Source organism: Nycticebus coucang, chromosome 6, assembly GCF_027406575.1.
Source record: "Nycticebus coucang isolate mNycCou1 chromosome 6, mNycCou1.pri, whole genome shotgun sequence".
NCBI lineage: Eukaryota > Metazoa > Chordata > Mammalia > Primates > Lorisidae > Nycticebus > Nycticebus coucang.
The window spans coordinates 78,045,447-78,069,785 of NC_069785.1; the positions used below are offsets into that span (position 1 = coordinate 78,045,447).

At 48.4% G+C, this 24,339-nt stretch overlaps 1 protein-coding gene and 2 pseudogenes across 1 annotated transcript; 1 reads left to right on the forward strand and 2 right to left on the reverse strand.

Moving 5' to 3' along the window:
• Positions 1-9,488: 9,488 nt before the first annotated feature.
• Positions 9,489-13,801, forward strand: COMMD4 (COMM domain containing 4). The gene is made up of 8 exons (XM_053596023.1): positions 9,489-9,558; positions 11,621-11,692; positions 11,908-11,973; positions 12,205-12,244; positions 12,538-12,657; positions 12,840-12,920; positions 13,234-13,410; positions 13,511-13,801. The coding sequence occupies exons 1-8, from the start codon at positions 9,556-9,558 to the stop codon at positions 13,549-13,551; spliced, it is 600 nt and encodes a 199-aa protein (XP_053451998.1). The 5' UTR covers positions 9,489-9,555; the 3' UTR covers positions 13,552-13,801.
• Positions 13,802-15,347: 1,546 nt separating this feature from the next.
• On the reverse strand, positions 15,348-16,902 carry LOC128588725 (polyadenylate-binding protein 2-like; annotated as a pseudogene).
• A 2,093-nt stretch (positions 16,903-18,995) lies between these two features.
• On the reverse strand, positions 18,996-22,544 carry LOC128588726 (importin-13-like; annotated as a pseudogene).
• Positions 22,545-24,339: the final 1,795 nt, after the last annotated feature.

Consider the following 24,339-nt stretch of genomic DNA (forward strand, 5'->3'; position numbering starts at 1 on the left):
CCTGGACCCGGCTGCCACAAGGGTTCAAAAACTCCCCCATCATCTTCAATGAAGCTTTACATGAAGACCTGAGTGAGTACCAGCAGCAAAACCCTCACCTGACTCTTTTACAGTATGTAGATGACATTCTGATTGCAGCCGAGACAGAAGCAGAATGCCACCAAGGCACCCAGGACTTGCTGACTGCATTAGAAGCTCTAGGGTACCGGGCCTCTGCCAAGAAGGCTCAGATTTGTCAACAAACTGTGAGTTATCTGGGGTACATCCTTAAAGATGGGCAGTGGTGGCTGTCCCAGGCAAGAAAAAAAACAGTTCTGAACCGCCCCCCCCGGCCCCCACCGACCACACAGCGAGGGGTGCAGGAGTTCCTTGGGTCAGCTGGGTTCTGCCGTCTGTGGATTCTGGGGTTCACAGAGATAGCAAAGCCCCTCTATGAGGCCACCCAGGACAGCCTGCCTTTCCACTGGAGCACAGAACAAGAAAGAGCTTTCCAGGCCCTGAAACAAGCCTTGCTCTCGGCCCCGGCCCTAGGACTCCCAGATATTACCAAGCCCTTTCATCTGTATGTAGAGAGCAGAAAGGAATAGCAAAAGGAGTGCTTGCTCAATCACTTGGTCCCTGGACCCCCTGGACACGGCCAGTCGCCTACCTGTCAAAGAAACTGGCCCCCATGCCTACGCATCATTGCAGCCACTGCGTTGCTGGTTAAGGATGCAGATAAATTTACTTTAGGGCAGGAGCTTTTGATCACGACCCCTCATGCCATTGATGGAGTCCTCAAACAGCCACCGGATTGATGGGTTAGCAATGCCCAGCTTGCCCACCACCAGGGCCTTTTACTAAATCCTCCACGAATCCAATTTCTGCCAAAGACCTCTCTCAATCCAGTGACTCTATTGCCAGACCCGGACCTAGATGCCCCCCTGCATGACTGTGTTGACATCCTGGCCCAGGTCCACAGCGTACGCCAGGACCTCATGGACCAGCCTCTCCCAGATGCAGAAGCCACTTGGTGCACAGATGGGAGCAGCTTCATACAGGATGGATGCAGGTATGCAGGGGCGGCAGTGGTGTCTGAGACTGAGATTGTTTGGGCAGAGCCCCTCCCGGCTGGAATGTCAGCTCAAAGGGCTGAACTTATAGCCCTAACACAAACTATGACCTTGGGACAGGGCCTGAGACTTAACATCTTTACTGATAGCCAATATGCTTTTGCCACTGCCCACATACATGGGGCAATCTATCAGGAGAGAGGGCTCCTCACGGCAGAAAGAAAGACTATTAAAAATAAAGAAGAAATACTTAACCTCCTAAAAGCCTTATGGCTTCCCCAGAAGCTAGCTATCATCCACTGCCCTGGCCATCAGCGGGGCGATTCCCCTGTGGCCAGAGGCAACCGGCAGGCCGACCAGGTCGCCAAAACTATAGCCACTTCAATTACCCAAGAGCTTCCTACTACCATGTTGCCAGACCCTGGGCCCCCAACACTCCCGCTATCTCCAGAGTATACCCCGGAGGACTTAGAATGGATAAAGCAGATCCCACAGGCCCACTCCCCTGAAAAGTACAACGGATGGTACGTCGCCTCTGATGACAAAGTGCTTATGCAGGCAAAACTGGGACAGGAAATCCTCAATAGAATCCACTCCTCCACCCACCTGAGGTCGCACAAAATGAAAGACTTGCTGCGCCATGCCAAAATCAAGATACAAAACCAGAATGCCAAAATTGATGAAGTTATAGCTTCATGCAAAATATGTATTATGACTAACAGTGTATTTAGCTCCCACAATCCAGGGTCCAGGGAGCATGGAACAGAGCCAGGTGCATATTGGGAAGTGGACTTTACTGAAGTTAAGCCAGGTAAATATGGATATAAATATCTCCTTGTTTTCGTAGACACTTTCTCAGGATGGGTAGAAGCATTTCCTACCAAAAACGAGACTGCACAGGTAGTAGTAAAGAAGATATTAGAAGATATAATGCCTAGGTTTGGGTGAGATAATGGCCCAGCCTTTGCTTCTCAGATAGTGCAGTTTGGCAGAAGCCTTGAGGACTAATTGGAAATTGCATTGCACTTATTGGCTCCAAAGTTCAAGGCAGGTAGAGCAGATGAACCGCACTCTAAAAGAGACCCTGACCAAATTAATCATGGAGACTGGCGGTGACTGGGTGTCTCTCCTCCCCTTTGCCCTATACCGTGTGTGAAACTCACCCTACTTAATAGGGAAAACTCCCTATGAAATTCTCTTTGGAAGGCAACCCCCTATAATCCCTAAGGTATACTGCAAGGCCTTCACCTCAGAGGATCCTGACCTTAAAACTTGGAAAGATTATGCAGTAACTTTGCATTTTTACCAAAAGGCACAACGAGCTGATTGGGAGAGACTCATAGCCCTCTACCACTCAGGACCTGTCCCTGAACCGCACGCTTTCCAACCTGGAGACTGGGTGTATGTGAAACGTCACTGGCAAGAGGCATTGGAGCCCCGGTGGAAGGGCCCGTACACCGTGGTCCTCGTCACCCCCACCTCACTCAAGGTTGACAGCATCACCTCCTGGATACATTACACGCACGCTCACCTAGCTGACCCATTCGCCACCAAAGAGGACTCCACCCCCCAGTGGAAATCCGCCTGGACACTGACAATCCACTGAAACTCAAGCTGCAGAAATGCCAGGACCCCTGAGGTTACCGTGTGTGTATTACTTACCGACTTGCTCCGCCTTATTGTCTATTTCCTTCACTACTAACCCCCATCGTCCCATTCAAGTAACCTGGCTAGTTACTCATGCTGGCACAGGAACCGTGCTCAACCAAACCTCTGGAATTCACCCTAAAGGTACTTGGTTCCCGGAGCTCATGGTAGAACTCCATGATTTACTAGGCATCACCAAACTTTGGTGTCCTCCTAGAATGACCAAGTGGATTCATATCTTCCCCGGGCACCTTCCTGATAAGTGTGGAGGAGCATATTACTGTTTCTGTAAGTCACGGGACTGTGTCTCCACTGGGCAAATATGGTGGGACCCCTCCTAGAAAAGGAGACTTGATTGAAGTAAAGTGAAAACATAAATGTCCTCCCATGAAGTCAGGGACCTGTAACCCAGAAGACAACCCCAGATGTGATAAGCTTAGCATCAACTTCACTGAAAGAGGAAAACAGTCAGTCGAATGGGAACGTGGCAAATGGTGGGGTATACAATTGTATGACTCTGCTCAGACAGATCCAGGTGCTGTTTTCCAACTCAGAGTCATATACACCCCAGTTAATGACAGGCCCACTGCAGTAGGACCCAACATGGTGCTTAAACCTCCCCCTGTAGCCACACCTAAGTCCTCCGACTCCCCTAGCTCCCCAGGCCAAGTACTCAGCATTCAAGGTTTGATTCTAAACCACACATTTGCGCCTACCTTGGATCCTGATCCACTTTGGAAATTGGTTGCTGCTATGTACCAGGTTTTAAATACTTCCAGACTAGACCTTACTAAGTCTTGTTGGTTGTGTGCAGAAGCTAAACCCCCCTATTATGAGGGAATTGCCCCAATAAGTAAACCTAAAGTCATTTCCCAAGCTAGTGACTGCTGCTGGCAGCAGTACGGGCCGCGAGTCACCTTACAGTCCATTCTAGGACAAGGAACCTGTATAGGTCAACGCCCCCCAATACCAGCATTTATGCAATCAAACTTTCTGCTGGGATGGAACGGGGTGTGTGATTCCTGCCAACAGTTCCTGGTGGGCTTGCTCTACAGGAGTCACCCTGTGCTTACACGGGGCAGTTCTTAACCTAACCCGATATTTTTGTGTATTAGTACAGCTCATTCCCAAGCTGCTCTATCACTCGGAAGAAGATCTGTACCGAGCATATGAGCCAGTTATGAGCACAATTAATAGAATTAAAAGAGAACTGGTCACTGCAATAACTCTAGCCATGCTCATGGGACTTAGCATAGCAGGGGCAGGTACAGGAATCTCATCCTTAGTTCTCTAAGATAAAAATCATGGTGCCTTGTGTGCTGCAATAGACTTAGACATAGAAAGAATTGAAAATTCCATCTCCCACCTTCAAGAATCTCTAACTTCCCTCTGAAGTAGTGCTCCAAAACAGGCGGGGGCTGGACTTACTGTTCCTTCAGCAAGGTGGATTGTGCTCAGCCTTAAAAGAAGAATGCTGTTTTTATGCTGATCACTCAGGAGTAGTTAAGCAGTCAATGGAATTAATAAGGGAAAGTCTGCGTAAAAGGAAACTTGAACGGGAACAGTCCCAGAGCTGGTATGAATCTGTGTTCAGCAAATCCCCCTGGCTCACAACCTTAATTTTGACTATAGCAGGCTCACTTGTAATCCTATTACTACTGTTGACTTTCTGTCCCTGCATAATTAACAAGTTACTAGCCCTCATCCGATCCAGGATCAATGCGGTTCAAATAATGGTTTTACGGGCACAGTATACTCCCCTCAGCTCTGGATTCACTGGTGATGACATAGAGCTAGGGCCTGTAAAACCTGCTGAAGACTCATGATTGGATTTTCTATGGACTAGAATAAGGGGGAATGAAATGACCAAGCTAACTCCATTTTGTTAAAACTAACTCCATTTTGTCTCACAGCCTTCGCTGACCCCACAGTCTCCAATTTACAGCTGCATACCAAAGGTGATAGGCAACCTGCTTCCTCCCCCACCCCTGGCTCCAGTATGTCTGCCTGGATAACGGCACCCACCCTGGGCCCCAAAAGTAGTAAATCCTTCCCCAAGCTAATAAGCCCAGATCAAACATTGTCCAGTTCCCTAAGCCCCTATCCCCCCTCCCTTTTTCCTTTCTGTATCCTTAAAACTGCTCTTCCCTCTGCGGTTGGGGCTTCTCTGCTCTCCTGCTGCGTCAGGAAGGGAGAAGCCCAATCCCCAGCTTGTGAATAAACTACCTCTTGCTTTTGCATCGGACTTGGTCTTCGGGTGATTTATGAGGGGTACCCCGTGACCTGGGCACAACACCGGCACCCTACTCTTTAAAGCCACAGGTGCCATCCCCATTTTTATTTTTCTTGTTGCTGTATTCACCTGTGGGGGTTAGTCATAAATTCTTTGCTTAGGCCTATGTCAGGAAGATTTTTTCCTACGTTTTCTTCTAAAATTTTTATGATTTCATGCCTTTCATTTAAGTCTTTAATCCATCTTGAATGAATTTTTATATTCAGAGAGAGATAAGAGTTTCATTCTTCTGCTTGTGGCCATCCAGTTTCCTCAATCTGTTTTTGTCTGCTTTGTTGAAGATCAGTTGTAGCTATATGGCTTTTTTTCTGGGTTCTCTATTCTGTTCCATTGGTCTATACCTTTACTTTTGTATAGTATCATGCTGTTTTGGTTACTATACCCTTGTAGTACAATTTGAAGTCAAGTAATGTGATACTTCCAGATTTCTTGTTTTTGTTTAAGATTGATTTGGTGATTTCAGCTCCTTTTTGGTTCCAAATGAAATTTAGAATTATTTTTTCTAGATCTGTGAAACAAAAATATTGGCATTTTGATGGGATTTTTTATTTTAAGAACATAATAATAGCTCAACATCATATTAATAGGTTAAAAAAGAGGGAAAAATAGATTTGGAAAATCATTGATTAAAAATTAGATAAGGCCAGACACAGTGGCTCACGCCTGTAATCCCAGCACATGGTGGATTGCCTGAACTCATAGGTTTAAGACCAGCCTGAGCCAGAGTGAGACTTTATCTCTAAAAATAGCTGGGTGTTATGGGGGGTGCCTGTAGTCCCAGATACTTGGGAGGCTGAAGCAAGAGAATTGCGTAAGCCCAGGAGTTTAAGAAGGATGACAAAGTGAACTTCTGTCTCAAAAAATAAACAAATAAAGCGAGTAGGGCGCCGGCCCCATATACCGAGGGTGGCAGGTTCAGGCCCCGCCCCGGCCAAAGTGCAACAACAACAAAAAAATAGCTGGGCGTTGTGGCAGGCGCCTATAATCCCAGCTGCTCAGGAGGCTGAGGCAAGAGAATCACGTAAGCCCAAGAGCTGGAGGTTGCTGTGAGTCCTGTGACATCATGGCACTCTACCGAGGGCAGTAAAGTGAGACTCTGCCTCTACAAAAAAAAAAAAAAGAAAAATAGATAGTCAAACAAATAAATAAAAATTAGATGAAAATTATTGTAAGCTGATAGAGTATTTGAAAAACAAAACAGCAGGGCGGGGCCTGTGGCTCAGTGAGCAGGGTGCCGGCCCCATATGCCAAGGGTGGCGGGTTCAAACCCAGCCCCGGCCAAACTGCAACAAAAAAATAGCCAGGCATTGTGGCGGGCGCCTGTAGTCCCAGCTACTCGGGGGGCTGAGGCAGGAGAATCGCCTAAGCCCAGGAGTTGGAGGTTGCTGTGAGCTGTGTGATGCTCAATTTACCATTGCCAAAATGTGGAAACAGCCTAAATGCCCACCAACCCAGGAATGGATTAACAAGCTGTGGTATATGTATACCATGGAATACTATTCAGCCATTAAAAAAAATGGAGACTTTACATCCTTCGTATTAACCTGGATGGAAGTGGAAGACATTATTCTTAGTAAAGCATCACAAAAATGGAGAAGCATGAATCCTATGTACTCAATCTTGATATGAGGACAATTAATGACAATTAAGGTTATGGGGGGGAAGCAGAAAGAGGGATGGAGGGAGGAGGGTGGGGCCTTAGTGTGTGTCACATTTTATGGGGGCAAGACATGATTGCAAGAGGGACTTTACCTAACAATTGCAATCAGTGTAACTGGCTTATTGTACCCTCAATGAATCCCCAACAATAAAAAAAAAAAAAAAAAATTCCAAAAAAAAGAAAATATTAAAAAAAATTTTTTTAAAGGGCAGCGCCTGTGGCTCAAAGGAGTAGAGTGCTGGTCCCATACGCTGGAGGTGGTGGGTTCAAACCCAGCCCTGGCCAAAACCTGCAATAAATAAATAAATAAAATGGAGATAATTAATTTTTTTTTTTTAGAGACAGAGTCTCACTTTGCCGCCCTCAGTAGTGTGCTGTGGCGTCACTGCTCACAGCAACCTCCAGCTCTTGGGCTTAGGCGATTCTCTTGCCTCAGCCTCCCCAGGAGCTGGGACTACAGGCGCCCACCATGACGCCCAGCTATTTTTTGTTTTGCAGTTTGGCCGGGGCCGGTATTGAACCCGCCACCCTCGGCTGTATGTGGGGACGGGCCCTAATCAAACCCAGCCCCTGGCCGGGCGGCGCCTGTGGCTCAGTCGGTAAGGCGCCGGCCCCATATACCGAGGGTGGTGGGTTCAAACCCAGCCCCGGCCAAATTGCAACCAAAAAATAGCCAGGCGTTGTCGCGGGTGCCTGTAGTCCCAGTTGCTGGGGAGGCTGAGGCAAGAGAATCGCTTAAGCCCAGGAGTTGGAGGTTGCTGTGAGCTGTGTGAGGCCACGGCACTCTACAGAGGGCCATAAAGTGAGACTGTCTCTACAAAAAAAATAAATAAATAAAAAAAAAAGGGTAGCGCCTATGGCTCAAAGGAGTAGGGCGCTGGCCCTATATACTGGAGGTGGCGGGTTCAAACCCAGCCCCTGGCCAAAAACTGCAAAAAAAAAAAAAAAATCCCCCAAATATTTTATTTTATTTTTTATAATTTTTTTTTTTTTTTTTGAGACAGAGCCTCAAGCTGTCACCCTGGATAGAGTGCCATGGCGTCACAGCTCACAGCAACCTCCAATTCTTGGGCTCAAGCGATTCTCTTGCCTCTGCCTCCCAAGTAGCTGGGACTACAGGCGCCCACCACAACTCCTGGCTAGTTTTTGGTTGCAGCCATCATTGTTGTTTGGCGGACCCGGGCTGGATTCGAAACGGCCAGCTCAGTGTATGTGGCTGGCGCCTTAGCTGCTTGAGCCACAGGAGCCGAGCCCCAAAAAATATTTTTAAAAAACAATAAAAATGGGCTCCGTGCCCATAGCTCAGGGAGTAGGGTGCCCGCCACATGCACCAAGGCTGGCAGATTGGAGCCCGGCCTGGGCCTGCTAAACAATGACAATTGCAACCAAAAAAATAGTCAGATATTGTGGCTGGCACCTGTAGTCCCAGCTATTTGGGAGGCTGAGGCAAGAGAACTGCTTAAACCCAAGAGTTTGACATTGCTTTGCGCTGTGACACCAGGAGGGTGACACTCTATGGAGGGTGACAAAGTGAGACTGTCTCAAACAAAACAAAATAAAACAATAAAAATGAATACAATTTTTGGGCCAGGTGCAGTGGCTCACACCTGTAATCCTAGGACGCTGGGAGGCTTTGGTGGGATGATCCCTTAAGCTCAGGAGTTCCAGACCAGCCTGAGCAGTAGCGAGACCCTGTCTCTACTAACGAGAGAAATACGAGCCAGGCCTTATGAGTCCCTATAGTCTCAGCTACTGGGGAGGCTGAGGCAGGAGGATCGCTTGAATCCAGGAGTTGGAGGTTACTGTGAGCTAGACTGATGCTACTGCACCCTAGCCTGAGCAGCAGAGTGAGAATTCTGTCTCAAAAAACTCCCACAAATAACAATTTTTAAAAACTACTATGTAACAGCCGTTCGCATAGCATGTATTAGGTAATATAAGTAATCTCGAGATGTTTTAAAATATAAAGGAGGATTTGTGTAGATTTTATGTAAAAACTAAGCCGTTTTGTATCATGAACTTGAGCATCTGTGAATTTTGATATCTCAAGGGTCCTGAAACCCATGACCTGAGGATGCTAAGGGACAACTGTATTCAATTTCTTCTTTGGTTATTAGTCTATTCTCTAGTGCATTTTTTGTAGTTTTGTATTTTTGTTTTTGCTTCAAGTCAATGTCAGAAACTTCATTTTCCTACACACCATCCATTTTCTGACAGTCACCGGTAAGCAGGCTATTGGAATTTAAAGTAACTGATTTTTTTTCAGATTGGCAAAAATTAATGTAAGTATCCAATGTTGGTGAAGCTGTAGCAAACGTTTTCCCGACACCTAAGAGGATTCATCAAAATGAAATAAAATACCCGTACTATGGATATGAAGGAGCTATCTGGGGGTCCTGGTAATGCTGTATATCCTTATATGGGTGCTGGTTAAGTGCGACGTAGAGGTTACGAAAATTCATTAAGTTTTATAATATGTACAATTTTCTGCATATGTTTTATATTTCAATAAAGCCTTAAAAGTATGTCTTTTGACACAGCTATATATAATGGTATTGCTTGGTGGAAAACATGAAAATGACCTTAACACCCATGGCTCTGGCGGTCCCGTCCCTTGAAGCTAGACAAATGAAATGATTTCACTCCTTCGTCACTGCCTCGATTCTAGCCTCGGTCAAACCGTGGGTTGACGCCGGTTGTTTGCAGAGAAGGGTTCTAGGGACAGGAGGCTCTAGCATTGCGCCCCCAGATACGTACGTAACTCCGGCGAACAGCAATCCTCCCACACTCCCAGGGCCAGAGCCCCGCCCTCCCGGGCACCGAGAGGCAGTCACGTGATCGTCAGATCAGCTGACCCGGGGCGACCGGAAAAAGAAATTCCTGGGCTCCAGCGTCCTGGCACGATGGTGAGAGTCAAGGGGTAGTGCGAGGCAGGAGAAGCTGGGGTAGGACGATGGGGCCAGTGACTCTGGAAGTGAGGAGAGGAGAAGTCTGCAAAAACAATGGGTATGGTCGTGGGGCCAAGTTAAGGGGGGTCTGGTAGAGAAAAGTCCACCCGAACCCCGCTGCGAGCCCTGCAGGTGGGACAAATCAAGACGCCCGGCTTAAGAGTCCAGGGTTCTTACTTGGAACAGCAGAAGCTGGGGCTTGTCGGGAGCGGGAGTCTTTCCAGGCCTTCTCCAACCTCCGGAGGACCTCCCAAGCGTGCCCACGTCCCCACGTCCCCAGCCCGCCTGTGGGTCTTTAACCAGAACTTGCCTAGAACTTCCTTTTCATACTGTTAAGGAGCCTCTCCACTCTTTCCAGAGCCAGAAAGGAGTAGTTTAGGGATTGAAATTTCCAATTCATCCCTCCCTCCCTCCAATTCATTCAACAGAGAATGTTTTTAGTGCCTAGTGTATACCATGCAGTGTGCCAGGGAGTGGGACTTCAGCTGCAGTAGGGGAAGTCGGAGGGTTAAGTTGCCAGTTCTAGTTAAGATGCTCAATGCAGAGAGACCTAACTACGCCTTGCGTCGTTTTAGGAAAGCTTCCTGAGGGTGACGTCAACTTGGGAAGGGGTAGGGGGAGAAGGCAAGGGAAGCTGCCTTGGTGCAGTGCAGTTGGTGTACCAGAGGTTGGGAGGCAAGGATAGAGGAAATGTATCTTCAAATAGGGAACAACATGTTCAAAGGCTTTAGGTGAGAGCCAGCATGGCCCCCTAGGTGTGAATGCATTTCACCCAGCTGGAAGAGTGTCATCTGGAGGTTACTGAAAGGTGAGGCCAGGCAAGTAAACAAAGACTAATCTTGGCTGGGCACAGTGGCTCATGCCTGTAATCGCAACTATCTGAGGCTGAAGTGGGTAGATCATGTGAGGCTGGGAATTTTTTTTTTTTTTTTTGAGACAGAGTCTCACTCTGTTGCCCTCGGTAGAGTGCAGTGGTGTCACAGCTCACAGCAACCTCCAACTCTTGGGCTTAAGCGATTCTCTTGCCTCAGCCTCCCAAGTAGCTGGGCCTACAGGCGCCTGCCACAATGCCGGCTTTTTTATTGCTGTTCTCGTTTTTTGGCTGGCCTGGCTGGGTTCAAACTCGCCAGTCCTGTTGTATGTGGCCGGCACCCTACCCACTGAGCTACAGGTGCTGCCGAGGCTGGGAATTCTAAACCAGCCTTGGTGACATGCAGACCCCATCTCTAAAAAAAACTGTTTTAATCAGCTGGGCATGTGCCACCATGTCAGCTATTCAGAAGACTAAGGCAGGAGGATCACCTCAGCCTAGGAGTTTTAGGCAGTGAGTTGTGATTGTGCCACTGCATTCCAGCCTGGGCAACAGAGTGAGACCCTGTGTGAAAAAAAACGACCAAATCTTGCTGGGTCTTGGATCGCCTCACCATAATCAAGATAATGAACATAGCCATCCAAAATTTCCTTCGGTGAGGGGCTATTTTAGAAAGTCTGATCAGGCAGGGCCTGTCTGCTCAGGTCTCATTTGAAAAGAGACCTGGGGCGGTGCCTGTGGCTCAAAGGAATAGGGCGCCAGCCCTATATGCTGGAGGTGGCAGGTTCAAACCCTGCCCCAGCCGAAAACTCCAAAAAAAAGAAAAGAGATCTGAATAAAATGAAGGAGAATAAGCCATGCTGAGGGGCATCAGGGACAAAGTGGGTGTGGGGTTGGATATAGAGAACGGGTGAGAGAGGCTGCTTGTGTCTGTGAGGCCCAGGACTCTGTTTTATACCCTGCTGTCCACCCAGCACTTAGAATGAGGTCTACAACAGAGAAGGTGCTGAATAATGTTTGCTAAGTAGACATCAGAAGAGGGTTTGGTGGCAGGGTAGGTCGGGGAGCGAGTTCTTTAAACAGTGGCCAGTGGCCAAATGATACTCATCCTAGATTAGGTCCTTGCTGAGCAAAGTGTGGGACACACACGGATCCTGGCCCCACCTGCACCCTCCCTCCAGCCTGATCACCTGCCTCATTCCCTTGCAGAGGTTCCGGTTCTGTGGTGATCTGGACTGTCCTGACTGGGTCCTGGCAGAGATCAGCACACTATCCAAGATTGTTGAGTACACGGGGTCTATTTGGGACTGGGGGAGGGGGCTTGAGGTTGGAGGAGTGGGGGTTGGTGAGCTTACTAGGGGGTTGGGGCCTCAGTGTTCTCAGTCTGTGCTACCATGCTATATGACCTTGATCGCCTGGCTGGCCCTTCTGAACCAGCCTCCACAATGTGGGGGTGAGGTAGGCCAGTCTGGCTGACATAAGGACTTCTCTTTCAGTCCTCTGTGAAGCTGCGGCTGCTGTGCAGCCAGGTACTAAAGGAGCTTCTGGGACAGGGGATTGATGTGAGTAGAGGACCCAGTACCCATTGTTCCATGACCTCGTGACCCCCCCCCCCCCCGGCCCAGAAACTTCTCCAAGCCCAGGGAGGGCGTGAGCCTGGCCTCTTGACCTCCCTCAACACCTCCCATCCTTCTTTCCAGCCCCAGCCTCTTCCTCACCACAGCATTCAGTCTGGGGGCGAGGGGCTGGTATGCAGTGGTCTGTCACCCTCTGAGGGTCTCCTTTCCCCATAGTATGAGAAGATCCTGAAGCTCACTGCTGATGCCAAGTTTGGTGAGTGCCCCGTGGAGTCCACAGACCTTGGCAACCCTGGGTGCTCAGCCCAGTGCCTGACACAGAGGCCCCCCCCCTTCCTGGAGCCCTTCCTGACCCATCTGCCTTAGGAGGAACAGGAGGGGAAGAGAGACATTGACAGCCCTCCTTCCTGTCCTCTGACAGCTCCTGGTAGAGCAGCAGCAGCGCATGTGGCTGCAGGAGGCCTGGGGGCTTTGAACTAAAGATAACAGGGCAACAGGGAGGGGCTGGGGCCACAGTAACACTCCCTGCCTCACCCACTGTTCCCCCAGAGTCTGGTGATGTGAAGGCCACGGTGGCAGTACTGAGTTTCATCCTCTCCAGTGCGGCAAAGCACAGCGTTGATGGTGAATCCTTGTCTAGTGAACTGCAACAGCTGGGGCTGCCCAAAGGTACAGGGTCAAAGGGTTGTGAGCGGGCAGGCGCATGAGCTGTGTGGGCCAGAGGCTGCTGGAGAGCAGGCCAGGCCGTGTGACCTTGAGGTGCACCTTGCCCTCTCTGGGCCAGGAGCCTAAAACTGGCTTCTGCCCCAGACTCCACCTGCTACTTCAAGAGATCTCCATTCTGCCCCCAGAGCATGCAGCTAGCCTGTGCCGCTGTTATGAGGAGAAGCAAAGCCCTCTGCAGGAGCACCTGCGGGCCTGCAGTCTGCGCGGTAAGTGTGGGGCCAGCCGGGGCAGAGTCTGGGCTCCATTCTGGAAGGTACATGTGGCAGGCAAAGCACCAGTCCTTAGACAGAAGACTTAACTACGGTCACACACCAGACAGTCACGGGGCAGGGGTGAGAGGTGGGTGTTTCTTTTCACTGAGTTCTGCTGTGGATAATCTCAGTTCCTAATTATTGAGCAGTGTTTCAAGCCTGGGTCAGAGGCACAAGGGCTTCTTAGAAGCGATGCAGTCTTGAAGGGTAGAGGGCTGCCTGGCTTGCCTGCCTGTGATCCCAAGAGCCACCTCACCTTGTCTCATAGTGAATAGGTTGGCAGGAGTGGGCTGGCGGGTAGACTACACCCTGAGCTCCAGCCTGCTGCAATCCGTGGAAGAGCCCATGGTGCACCTGCGGCTGGAGGTGGCATCTGGCCCAGGTGTCCCAGCACAGCCTGTTATCATGTCCCTCTCAGCAGACAAGTTCCAGGTCCTCCTGGCAGGTGAGGCTTAGCTCTGCCTAGAGATGGGTAAGGGGCCTTCCAGATCCTGCCTGACGGACTGCCTGCCACCTACCCACCCCTCTATCTCTCCTGCCTCCAGAACTGAAGCAGGCCCAGGCCCTGATGAACTCTCTGGGCTGAGGAAAAGGGTATTCCAGGCCTGTGTGGAACTGCCCTATCTGTGTGGAGTTGCTGCCCTCTGAACTCCAGGAGGTGGCTCCAGTTCAAGGATGCGGGGGCCTGGTCTCTACCCTTGCCTCCCAGATCCCTGGCTGCCCTGCCTCCCACTTGAGAATTCAGCGTAGGACTCCTGAGGACCTTTCCCTGTGAAAGGCACTTGTCAATGTGTTTTCATGAGCGGGAAGAATAAACAGAAATATAAAGAACTGTATGCATGAGTTTTTTTTTTTTCGGAGACAGAACCTCAAGCTGTCTGAGTAGAGTGCTGTGGTGTCGCAGCTCACAGCAACCTCCAACTCCTGGGCTTAAGCGATTCTCTTGCCTCAGCCTCCCAAGTAACTGCGACTACAGGCGCCTGCCACAATGCCTGGTTATTTTTTGGTTGTAGTGGTCATTGTTGTTTGGCGGCCCAGGCTGGATTCAAACCCGCCAGCTCTGGTGTATGTGGCTGCCTCCTTAGCTGCTTGAGCTATAGGCACCAAGCATGCATGAGGTTTTTTTTTCAGGTTCAGGTCCAGGGTTTTTGTGAGGGAGACTAAGGTGACATACAGACCTTCTGGGCCATTGCTCATTTTCTTTTCTCAGTTGCTGATTGAGGCAGGTGAGGGGGTGAGGCATACTGAGGACCAAAATGAGTCAGCTTGTCTGTAGAGAAGAACATCAGAGTTCTAGCTCCCAGTCCTGGGATGCTCTTGATTCTGCCATCTTTTTTTTTTTTTTTAAGTATATGAAATGGGAGGGAATGAGGAAGTGGCTTAAGTTTCCTTTTTGTTGTTGTTTTGGACTTTTTTTGAGACAGAGTCTCACTTTATTGTCCTGGCTACATTGCATCATCGCAGCTCACTGCCACTTCCAGCTCCTGGGCTCAAGTGATCTCCTCCCTCAACATCCTAAGTAGCTGGAACTATAGGTAAATGGCTAATTTATTTTATTTTTTTTTTATTTTCAAAAACAACTTTATTCATGACACATATTAAAAAAAATTCCCTCCCCCTGGAAATGAGCTAAAAAAATAAACAAAATCCACCTTCCACTTCCCTGTTCCCATTTCCTCCCATTCCCTCCAAATAAAAGGAAAAAAAAAAGCAAAGAAAAAAACAAAACAAAAAAGCTGAAAAATAAAAACACCTCAAAGCCCCCCAAAACAAGGTAGTGCATTCCCCCAAGGGGAAGGGGAATTTATACTGGAGCGGCTGGGAGCAGAACAGAGATCATCTGGCTACAGAAACCTGCAAAGAAAGACACTCAAAACAGAAAAAAGAAACACTAAAGGAAACAAAATAGATCACCAGGCAATGTGGAGGGGCAGGGAGCCGGAAAAGAGGGGTGGGGTGGGTGGTAGACCTGGCAGGACAGGAGCAGGCAGGGAGGGACTGTGCAGACGGGGAGAAGACGGAGGGAATATCACCAGCAGAACAGTTTGGTGTCCTTCTAGAGCCCTAGGTAAAAAAACCCCTCCTACCACCCATGCCCACCTACCCTTGAGCAACCCTGTGGAGGTGAAGTAGGTCAGGGAAACATAGGAAGCAGCTTGCACAGTTGAGACATGTCCGTGGCAAATCCCCAGAGTGAATGAGCAGCCCCCCGCCCCCACTCCCTGGGCCTTCCCCTATTTCCCCAAAGTAGGCCCTTCCTCAGCAGTTAGTTATGGGATTCTCCCCCCTTCCACAGTATATCTTTTTTAAAAAATACATATATTCTTTTCCATCAAGGTCATCTTTTTTTTTTTTTTTTTTTTAATTCTTTTTTTCTCTTTCCTCTTTTTTTCCTCTCTCTCCTCCTAATACACACTTTTTTTAGTAAGGGGAATACCATGATGTCGCTCTAGCCCGGCCCCTGTAGATGCAACCCTGGGGCCTGCTGTTAAAACCACCATAGAATCGGGCGGCGCCTGTGGCTCAGTCGGTAGGGCGCTGGCCCCATATACCGAGGGTGGCGGGTTTAAACCCGGCCCTGGCTGAACTGCAACCAAAAAATAGCCAGGCATTGTGGCGGGCGCCTGTAGTCCCAGCTACTCGGGAGGCTGAGGCAAGAGAATCGCTTAAGCCCAGGAGTTGGAGGTTGCTGTGAGCTGTGTGAGGCCATGGCACTCTACCCAGGACCATAAAGTGAGACTCTGTCTCTACAAAAAAAAAAAAAACCACCATAGAATCGAGAGCTGGAACTGTTGTAGTTGGTGGTCCTGGCGCGGTAGCGGGCTCATGGGAAACCCCGGTCTGTTGTGCTGATGCCTGGTCTGTTGGTTCGTTTTGGGATCACCTTGATTTGTCTTCCTCTAAATAGGGACTCATCTAAGGCCAGGAAGTCCTCACTGACTCTTTGTCTGAGAACTCTGTATATGCAAACCCTTTGGGATGGCCACTAAATTTGTCACAGAGTATGGTAACACAGTAGACTGAACCACAGCCACGAAAGTGAGCTTCTAGCTCTTCTGCTGTTGCACCATAGTCCACATTGTCAACATAGATGGAACGGGCATCAGCCTCCATCTTCTCTTCAATGGACATGATTACTGGGCCAGCATTGCCTGGAGGTAGACTCATTCATCTGCTTCTCTACCTCGTTCTGTAGCTCTTTTAGCTTCTCAGCTTCTTTCTCCGTCTCCTGGACCCGAGCTTTGATTGCTTCCAGCTCCTCAGAAACTGGGCATCTTAAAGTAGAGTCACAGTCACTTAAGATTTCACTGAGAACTACTTCAGCCATTTCAGCTCCAGCGCTCTGGGAGAACTAAAGTTGAGCACCGAGGACAAGCACTAATCTATTTTATTTTATTTTTTGAGACATAGTCTCACTATATCGCCCTGGGTAGAGTGCTGTGGCGTCACAGCTCACAGCAACCTCAAATTCTTGGGCTTAAGTGATTCTTTTGCCTCAGCCTCCTAAGTAGCTGGGACTATAGGCGCCGCCACAACACCTGGCTATTTTTGTTGCAGTTGTCATTGTTGGTTAGCTGGCGCAGGCAGTGTTCGAACCCGCCACCTTCGGTGTATGTGGCTGGCACCATAACTACTGTGCTACAGACACTGAGCCAAATGGCTAATTTTTAAAAAAATCTTTTAGTAGAGACAGGCATCTCGGTCTTGATCAGGCTTGTCTCAAATTCCTGAGCTCAAGCAGTCCTTCTGTCTCAGCCTCCCAGAGTGCCAGGATTACCGGTGTGAGCCACTGTGCCTGGTGGCTCCACCCTCTTTATACTGGCTCTGTCCTCACGCTGGCAGTGAGAGGGTGGTCCCCATGCCAGGTGCCCCATGTAGAGAAAGGAGAGAGCCCTTGTCTCCTTGCCATCTTCTTTAGGGAGACAGAAGAGCCCATGCCTGGAGCATTCACTGGTAAGAGGAATGGTTTGAAGGATTTAATGTTTGTGTGCTTGTGAGCCCTGAAAGAAAGTGATTGTCAGGCCCCGTGTGGTGGCTCACGCCTGTAATCCTAGTGGCCAAGGCAAGTGGACTGCCTGAGCCCACAGGTTCAAGACCAGCCTTAGCCAGAGAGACCCCACCTCTAAAAATAGCCAGGCATGGCAGGCACCTGAAGTCCCAGCCACTTGGGAGGCTGAGGCAAGAGAATCGCTTGAGCCCAAGAGTTTGAGGTTGCTGTGAGCTATGATGCCACTGCACTCTACGGAGGGTGACATAGTGAGACTCTGTCTCAAAAAAAAAAAAATTGTCAAGCTGATTTCTGTATTCAGTGGCTTTTACTTCAAGAATAAAGGTGGAAATCAAGATGTTCTCAGATGAAAGACAACAGATAAGAGGCCAGGCCCGTGGTTCATGCCTGTAATCCTAGCACTGTGGGAGGCTGAGGCGGGTGGATTGCTTGAGCTCAAGTGTTCAAGACCAGCCTAAGCAAGAGCGAGACCCTGTCTCTACTAAAAATAGAAAAAACGAACTGGGCATTATGGTGCATGCCTGTAGTCTCAGCTATTTGGGAGGCTGAGGCAAGAGGATTGCTTGAGCCCAAGAGTTTGAGGTTGCTGTGAGCTATGACACCATGGCACTCTACCCAGGGTGACAAAGAGACAAGAAAGACAACAGGTTACTAGTAGACCTGACCTTTAAAAAATGAAATGGCTGGCTGGGGATAGTAGTTCATGCCCAGAATCCAAGCCCTTTGGGAGGCAGAGGCAAGAGGACCGCTTGATACTAGGAGCTCAAGATCTACCTAAGCAATCTGGTGAGAAACTATGTCTGCAAACAATAGAAAAATTAGCGGGTCGTTATGTGCTTAGGGGGCTGGGGCAGGAGGATCGCTTGAGTCCAGGAGTTTGAGGATGCACTGAGATAATAATGACGCCACTGCACTCTAGCCTGGGTGACAGAGGAAGACCCTGTCCCCCCAAATATATATATTTGTAAACAGAAATGAAATGATAAAAGAGGGAATGTTGGAATATTGGGGAAGGAAAACAGAACAATGGAAAGAGTAAAAGTGTGTGGTGGGGCTCTGTACCTATAGCTCAAAGCGGCTAAGGCGCCAGACACATACACCAGAGCTGGCGGGTTGAAATTCAGCCCAGGCTTGCTAAACAATGACAACTACAACCAGAAAATAGCCAGATGCTGTGGTGGGCACCTGTAGTCCCAGCTACTTGGGAGGCTGAGGCAAGAGAATCGCTTAAGCCCAGGAGTTTGAGGTTGCTATGCTCTATGATGATGCCATGGCACGCTACCCTGGGCAATACCTTGAGACTGCCTCAAAATTTAAAAAAGTAAAAGTGTAGAGGCACAGTGACTTTCCATCTCAGATGTTTTAAATATTTTTTTTTGAGACTGAGTCTCAAGTTGTCACCCTGGGTAGAGTGCCGTGGCGTCACAGCTCACAGCAACCTCAAACTCTTGGGTTTAAGCAATTTTCTTGCCTCAGCCTCCCAAGTAGCTGGGACTATAGGCACCCGCCACAATACCCAGCTATTTTTTGGTTGTAGTGGTCGTCATTTGGCAAGCCTGGGCTGGGTTTGAACCCGCCAGCTCTGGTGTATATGGCTAGTGCCTTAGCTGCTGAGTTACAGGTGCCAAGCCTCAGGTGTTTTAAATTATGAACAGGTGAATCAAAACTCATCACACTGTTCAGTGTGTTTCTCTATATAGAGGAAACAGTTAAGATCATAAACAGGAGGCTCAGAGCCTGTAGCTCAAGTGGCTAAGGTGCCAGCCACATACACCAGAGCTGGTGGGTTCGAATCCAGCCCGGGCCTGCCAAACAACAATGACAACTACAACCAAAAAATAGCTGGGCATTGTGGTGGGCGCCTGTAGTCCCAGCTACTTGGGAGGCTGAGGCAAGAGAATCGCTTAGGCCCAGGAGTTGGAGGTTGCTGTGAGCTGTGATGCCATGACACTCTACCCAGGGTGAGCTTGAGGCTCTGTCTCAAAAAAAAAAGAAAAAAAGAGGGTTTTTTTTTTTTTTTTTTAAGGGTCCAGGTTTATTCTTTGGGGATAGGGAGGGATGAGAAGGGGTGGGTGGGACGAGGGTGCCTCTCGATAGTCAGCTGTGTAATCTGTGCCATGCAGCCCCAGCACAGCAGTGTGAACTCCTTCACCATCTCCTTTACCCGCCTCTTGTTCACTTGCTCCTGAAGGATCTGTTGGCTGAAGTTGTCCTTCTGTTCAGGGCTGAGGCTTCCAGAAGAAAACCAGGTGGCTGTAGTGCCGCTTTGATCCACATGTGCAGAAGACTGAAGCAATGTTTGTTCAGTGCAAACAGGATGTTGGCAAAGCAGTCCATGAGGCTGCGGGAGGCCTGGTCCCCAGTGGCCTCTAGCACTGCTATGAGCATCATACGACTGTCCTTCTGGACCACCTTTCCTACAGATTCTACTTCCCCACACCGAGGCAGCAGCTTTGACTGCAGAGGATGGCGATGCCCATCAGCCCCAGCTCCTTCCCACCTCTCCCTGAGGACAAGAGCTGCACATCACACCCCTACCCTCTGGAGTACTGGGCAGTGTTTTTTTGTTTATTTATTTATTATTATTATTTTTTTTGTAGAGACAGAGTCTCACCTTATCACCCTCGGTGGAGAGCCGTGGCGTCACACAGCTCACAGCAACCTCCAAATCCTTGGGCTTAGGCGATTCTCTTGACTCAGCCTCCCAAGTAGCTGGGACTACAGGCGCCCACCACAAGGCCCGGCTGTATTTATTTATTTTTTATTGAGACAAAGTTTCACTTTGTTGCCCTCTGTAGAGTGCTATGACCTCATAGCTCACAGCACCTCAAACTCTTGGGCTCAGTGATACTTTTGCCTCAGCCTCCCTAAATAGCTGAAACTACAGCCACCTACCACATTTTTTTTGTTTTTGTTGTTCAGCAGGCCCAGGCCAGGCTAGCTGGGTTCAAACCTACCAGCCCCAGTGTATGTAGCCAGCACCCTAACCACTGAGCTATGGGCACCCTGAACAGGAGAGGTTAAAGAGGTATTTTTCTACACTTTCCTCAAATTGATCAAATGTCAACACCAATGAACTGTGATATGTTATGTACGCATAATTTAAAAGCTAGAACAACCACTACAAAAGCTCTACAGCGTAATACACTGAAAAACAGTACACCCCTCAGTGGACAAATGATTACAAATGTGGATTAGCTACAAAATGGATTACTATTTAAAATTCTGTCATTTGCAACAACCTGGACCTACCTACAGGGCATTATTCTGTGTAAAATAAGCCAGACACAGAGACAAATGCTGTATCATCTCACATGTAAAATATTTTAAAAAGTCAAACACATAGGGGCGGTGCCTGTGGCTCAAAGGAGTAGGGTGCCGGCCCCATATGCCATAGGTGGTGGGTGCAAACCCAGCCCCGGCCAAAAACTGCAAAAAAAAAAAAGTTAAAAAAATCAAACTCGGGCAGCGCCTGTGGCTCAGTGAGCAGGGCGCCGGCCCCATATGCCGAGGGTGGCGGGTTCAAGCCCAGCCCCGGCCAAACTGCAACAAAAAAATAGCCGGGCATTGTGGCGGGCGCCTGTAGTCCCAGCTGCTCGGGAGGCTGAGACAGGAGAATTGCTTAAGCCCAGGAGTTGGAGGTTGCTGTGAGCTGTGTGATGCCACGGCACTCTACCGAGGGCAATAAAGTGAAACCCTGTCTCTACAAAAAAAAAAAAAAAAAAAATCAAACTCATAGAAGTAAAGAACAGAACGGTAGTTTTCAGAAGCTAGGGGAGGGGTAGACAGGGAGATGTTGGTCAAAAGGTGCAAAGTTTCTGACAAGAAAAATAAGTTCTGTTGATCTATTGCACAACATGGTGACTATACAGGTAAATAATGTGAATTTCAAAATAGCTAAAAGGATTTTATGGCAAGGATCAGTGGCTCACACCAGTAATCCTAGCACTCAGGGAGGCCAAGGTGGGAGGTTTGCTTAAGCTTAGGAGTTCAAGACCAGCCTCAGCAGGAGCAAGACCCTGTTTCTACTGAAAATAGAAAAATTATCTGGGTGTTGTGGCAGGTGCCTGTAGTCCCAGCTACTTGGGAGGCTGAGGCAAGAGTATTGCTTGAGCCCAAGAGTTAAGAGGTTGCCGTGAGCTATGATGTAAGGACGCTCTATGGAGGGTGACGAAGTGAGACTCTATCTCGAAAAAAAAAGTCCAAGACCAGCCTAAGCAAAAGTGAGACCTCATTTCTACTAAAAATAGAGAAAACAAGCTGGGCATTAGGGTGCATGCCTGTAGTCCCAGCTACTCGGGAGGCTAAGACAGGAAGATTGCTGGCACCCAGGAGTCTGAGGTTGCTGTGAGCTATGATGACTCTGTGGTACTCTAGCCTGGGCAATACAGTGAGACTCTGTCTCAAACAAACAGACAAATCTAAAAGGATTTTTTTTTTCTTTTTTTTGTAGAGACAGAGTCTCACTTTATGGCCCTCGGTAGAGTGCTGTGGCCTCACATAGCTCACAGCAACCTCCAACTCCTGGGCTTAAGCGATTCTCTTGCCTCAGCCTCCCGAGCAGCTGGGACTACAGGCGCCCGCCACAACGCCCAGCTATTTTTTGGTTGCAGTTTGGCCAGGGCCGGGTTTGAACCCGCCACCCTCGGTATATGGGGCCAGTGCCCTACTGACTGAGCCACAGGCGCCGCCCAATCTAAAAGGATTTTAAATGTTCTTATCACAAAGAAATGATACATATTTGAGGTGGTGAACCTATTTAATTGGCCTGATTTGATGATTCTGCAATGTATATATGCAACAGAACATCACGTTACCCCATGCATTTTTACAATTAATATCTGGCTAAAATGAACTTTAAATACAGATAGGTCAAACCGGCATTCTCTCTCTTCTTTTTTTTTTGAGACAGAGCCTCAAGCCGTTGCCCTGGGTAGAGTGCTGTGGCGTCACAGCTCACAGCAATCTCCAACTCCTGGGCTTAGACAATTCCCTTGCCTCAGCCTCCCGAGTATCTGGGACTACAGACGCCCGCCATAATGCCTGGCTATTTTTTTGTTGCAGTTTGGCCGGGGCTGGCTTTGAACCCACCACCCTTGGTATATGGGGCCAGCACCCTACCCACTGAGCCACAGGTGCCGCCTCCCAAAGGCATCTTCGTTCCCCAAGGCCAGCTTGTTCCCTGAGTTTCCTAAAGATAGGAATTGTGTTTCCATGTTTATATAGTGCCAATACCTAATAAAGTATTCTTTCAATAAATAGGAGGAAACAAGCACTGCAGAGGACTTAAAGATGGTGAATGAAGCTGGGCAACACAGTGAGACCCTGTCTCTAAACACGTTTTTAAAAATAGGTGGATGCAGAAGAATAAGCCTGTAGTCCCAGCTACTCAGGAGGCTGAGCGAACCCAGGAGTTGGAGGCCAGCCTCAGTAATATAACAAGACCCCCATCTCAACAACAACAAAACAATGTTGACTGTTAAAAATCCACGAGTCCATAATGATACTCTAAGAAGAAAAAGCCCCTTTCAAAACCAAACCAATCCTAATTTGTTACCAGGGGATGTCATTATTGCACTGAATTATCTTTATTTATTTATTTTTTTTGAGACAGAGTCTCACCATGTTGCCTTTGGTAGAGTGCCGTGGTGTCACAACTCATAGCAACTGCGAACTCTTGGGCTTAAGCAATTCTCTTGCCTTAGCCTTCCAAGTAGCTGGGACTACAGGTGCCTGCCACAACGCCTGACTAGTTTTTTTTTTTTGTTATAGTTGTCATTGTGGTTTAGCTGGCTGGCCCTGGCTGGGTTCCAACCTGCCATCCTTGGTGTACGTGGCTGGTGCTGTAACCGCTGTGCTATGGGCGCCAAGCATATCACACTGAATTCTTAATCTAAAAATTAATAGGTAAAAGAGAAGGAGTTAGAGTTTATCCTGTCATTTTTTTTTTTTTTGAGACAAAGTCTTATTATGTCACCCTCGGTAGAGTGCTGTGGCGTCACAGCTCACAGCAACCTCAAACTCTTGGGCTCAAGCAATTCTCTTTCCTCAGCCTCTCAAGTAGCTGGGCTACAGGTGCCCACTGTAACGCTCGGCTATTTTTTTGTTGTTGTCATTGTTGCTTAGCAGGCTCTGGCTGGGTTCAAGCCTACCAGCCCCGGTGCATGTGGCTGGTGCCCTAATCACTGAGCTATAGGTGCTGAGCCTATCCTGTCATTTTAGCATTTCAGGATAACCAAATGTAGGTAAAGCTTTACTTTATACAAGAATTTCAGCTAATGTATAAGGAATGACAGAATTAGAAAATTACCATTTTGTAACTCCCATTTAAACACTCAAGGCAGGATCATCAAAGATGCTAAAACCCTTAGGTGAAAAGTTGATGTGAAACTGGATATTTTTGTGGTGCTAAATAATCACCCCATATAAACAAACAAAATGTTCCTTAACTGGTAAATGGGTAAACAAACATGTGTCTACATGGTGGAATGCTGCTCACTAAAAATGGAATGAACTAGCAAGCATGGATCTTATGGATGAATTGCAAATGTGTTATGTTAAGAGAAAGAAACCACAATCAAAAGGCTGTGTATCCAGCCTGAGCAAGTCAGAGACCCTGTCTCTACTAAAAATAAAAAAATCAACTGGGTGTTGTGGGGTCCGTAGTCCCAGCTACTCAGGAGACTGAGGCAGGAGGATCGCTTGAGCCGGGGAATTTGAGGTTGCTGTGAGCTAGGCTCATGCCATGGCACTCTAGCCTGGGTGACAGAGGGAGACTCTATTTCCCAACGAAACAAAGCAAAAAGATGAGGATTGGGAGTGGAGGATATTGACTACAAAGGTACAAGGGCAAATTTTGGGAGATGATGAAATGTAGTCTCTCTCTCTCTCACTATTGTGGTAAGAACACTTAACATGGCTCGGCACCTGTGGCTCAAGCGGCTAAGGTGCCAGCCACATACACCTGAGCAGGCAGGTTCGAATCCAGCCCAGGCCCGCCAAACAATGACGGCTGCAACCAAAACATAGCCGGGTGTTGTGGCAGGCGCCTGTAATCCCAGCTACTTGGGAGGCGGAGGCAGGAGAATCGCTTGAGCCCAGGAGTTGGAGGTTGCTGTGAGCTATGATGTCACAGCGCTCTACCCAGGGCGAGAGCTTGAGGCTCTGTCTCAAAACAAAAAACAAAAAACAACAAAAAACCCCACTTAACATGAGCTCTATCCCTCTTAACAAATGTTTAAATGTACAATACAGTGTTGTTAAAGGTGGAACATTGTACCACAGATGTGCGGAACTTACTCATCTTGCATAACTAAACTTTCTATCTGTTGGATATGGACTGCCTGATTCCTCTTCTCCCCTCCC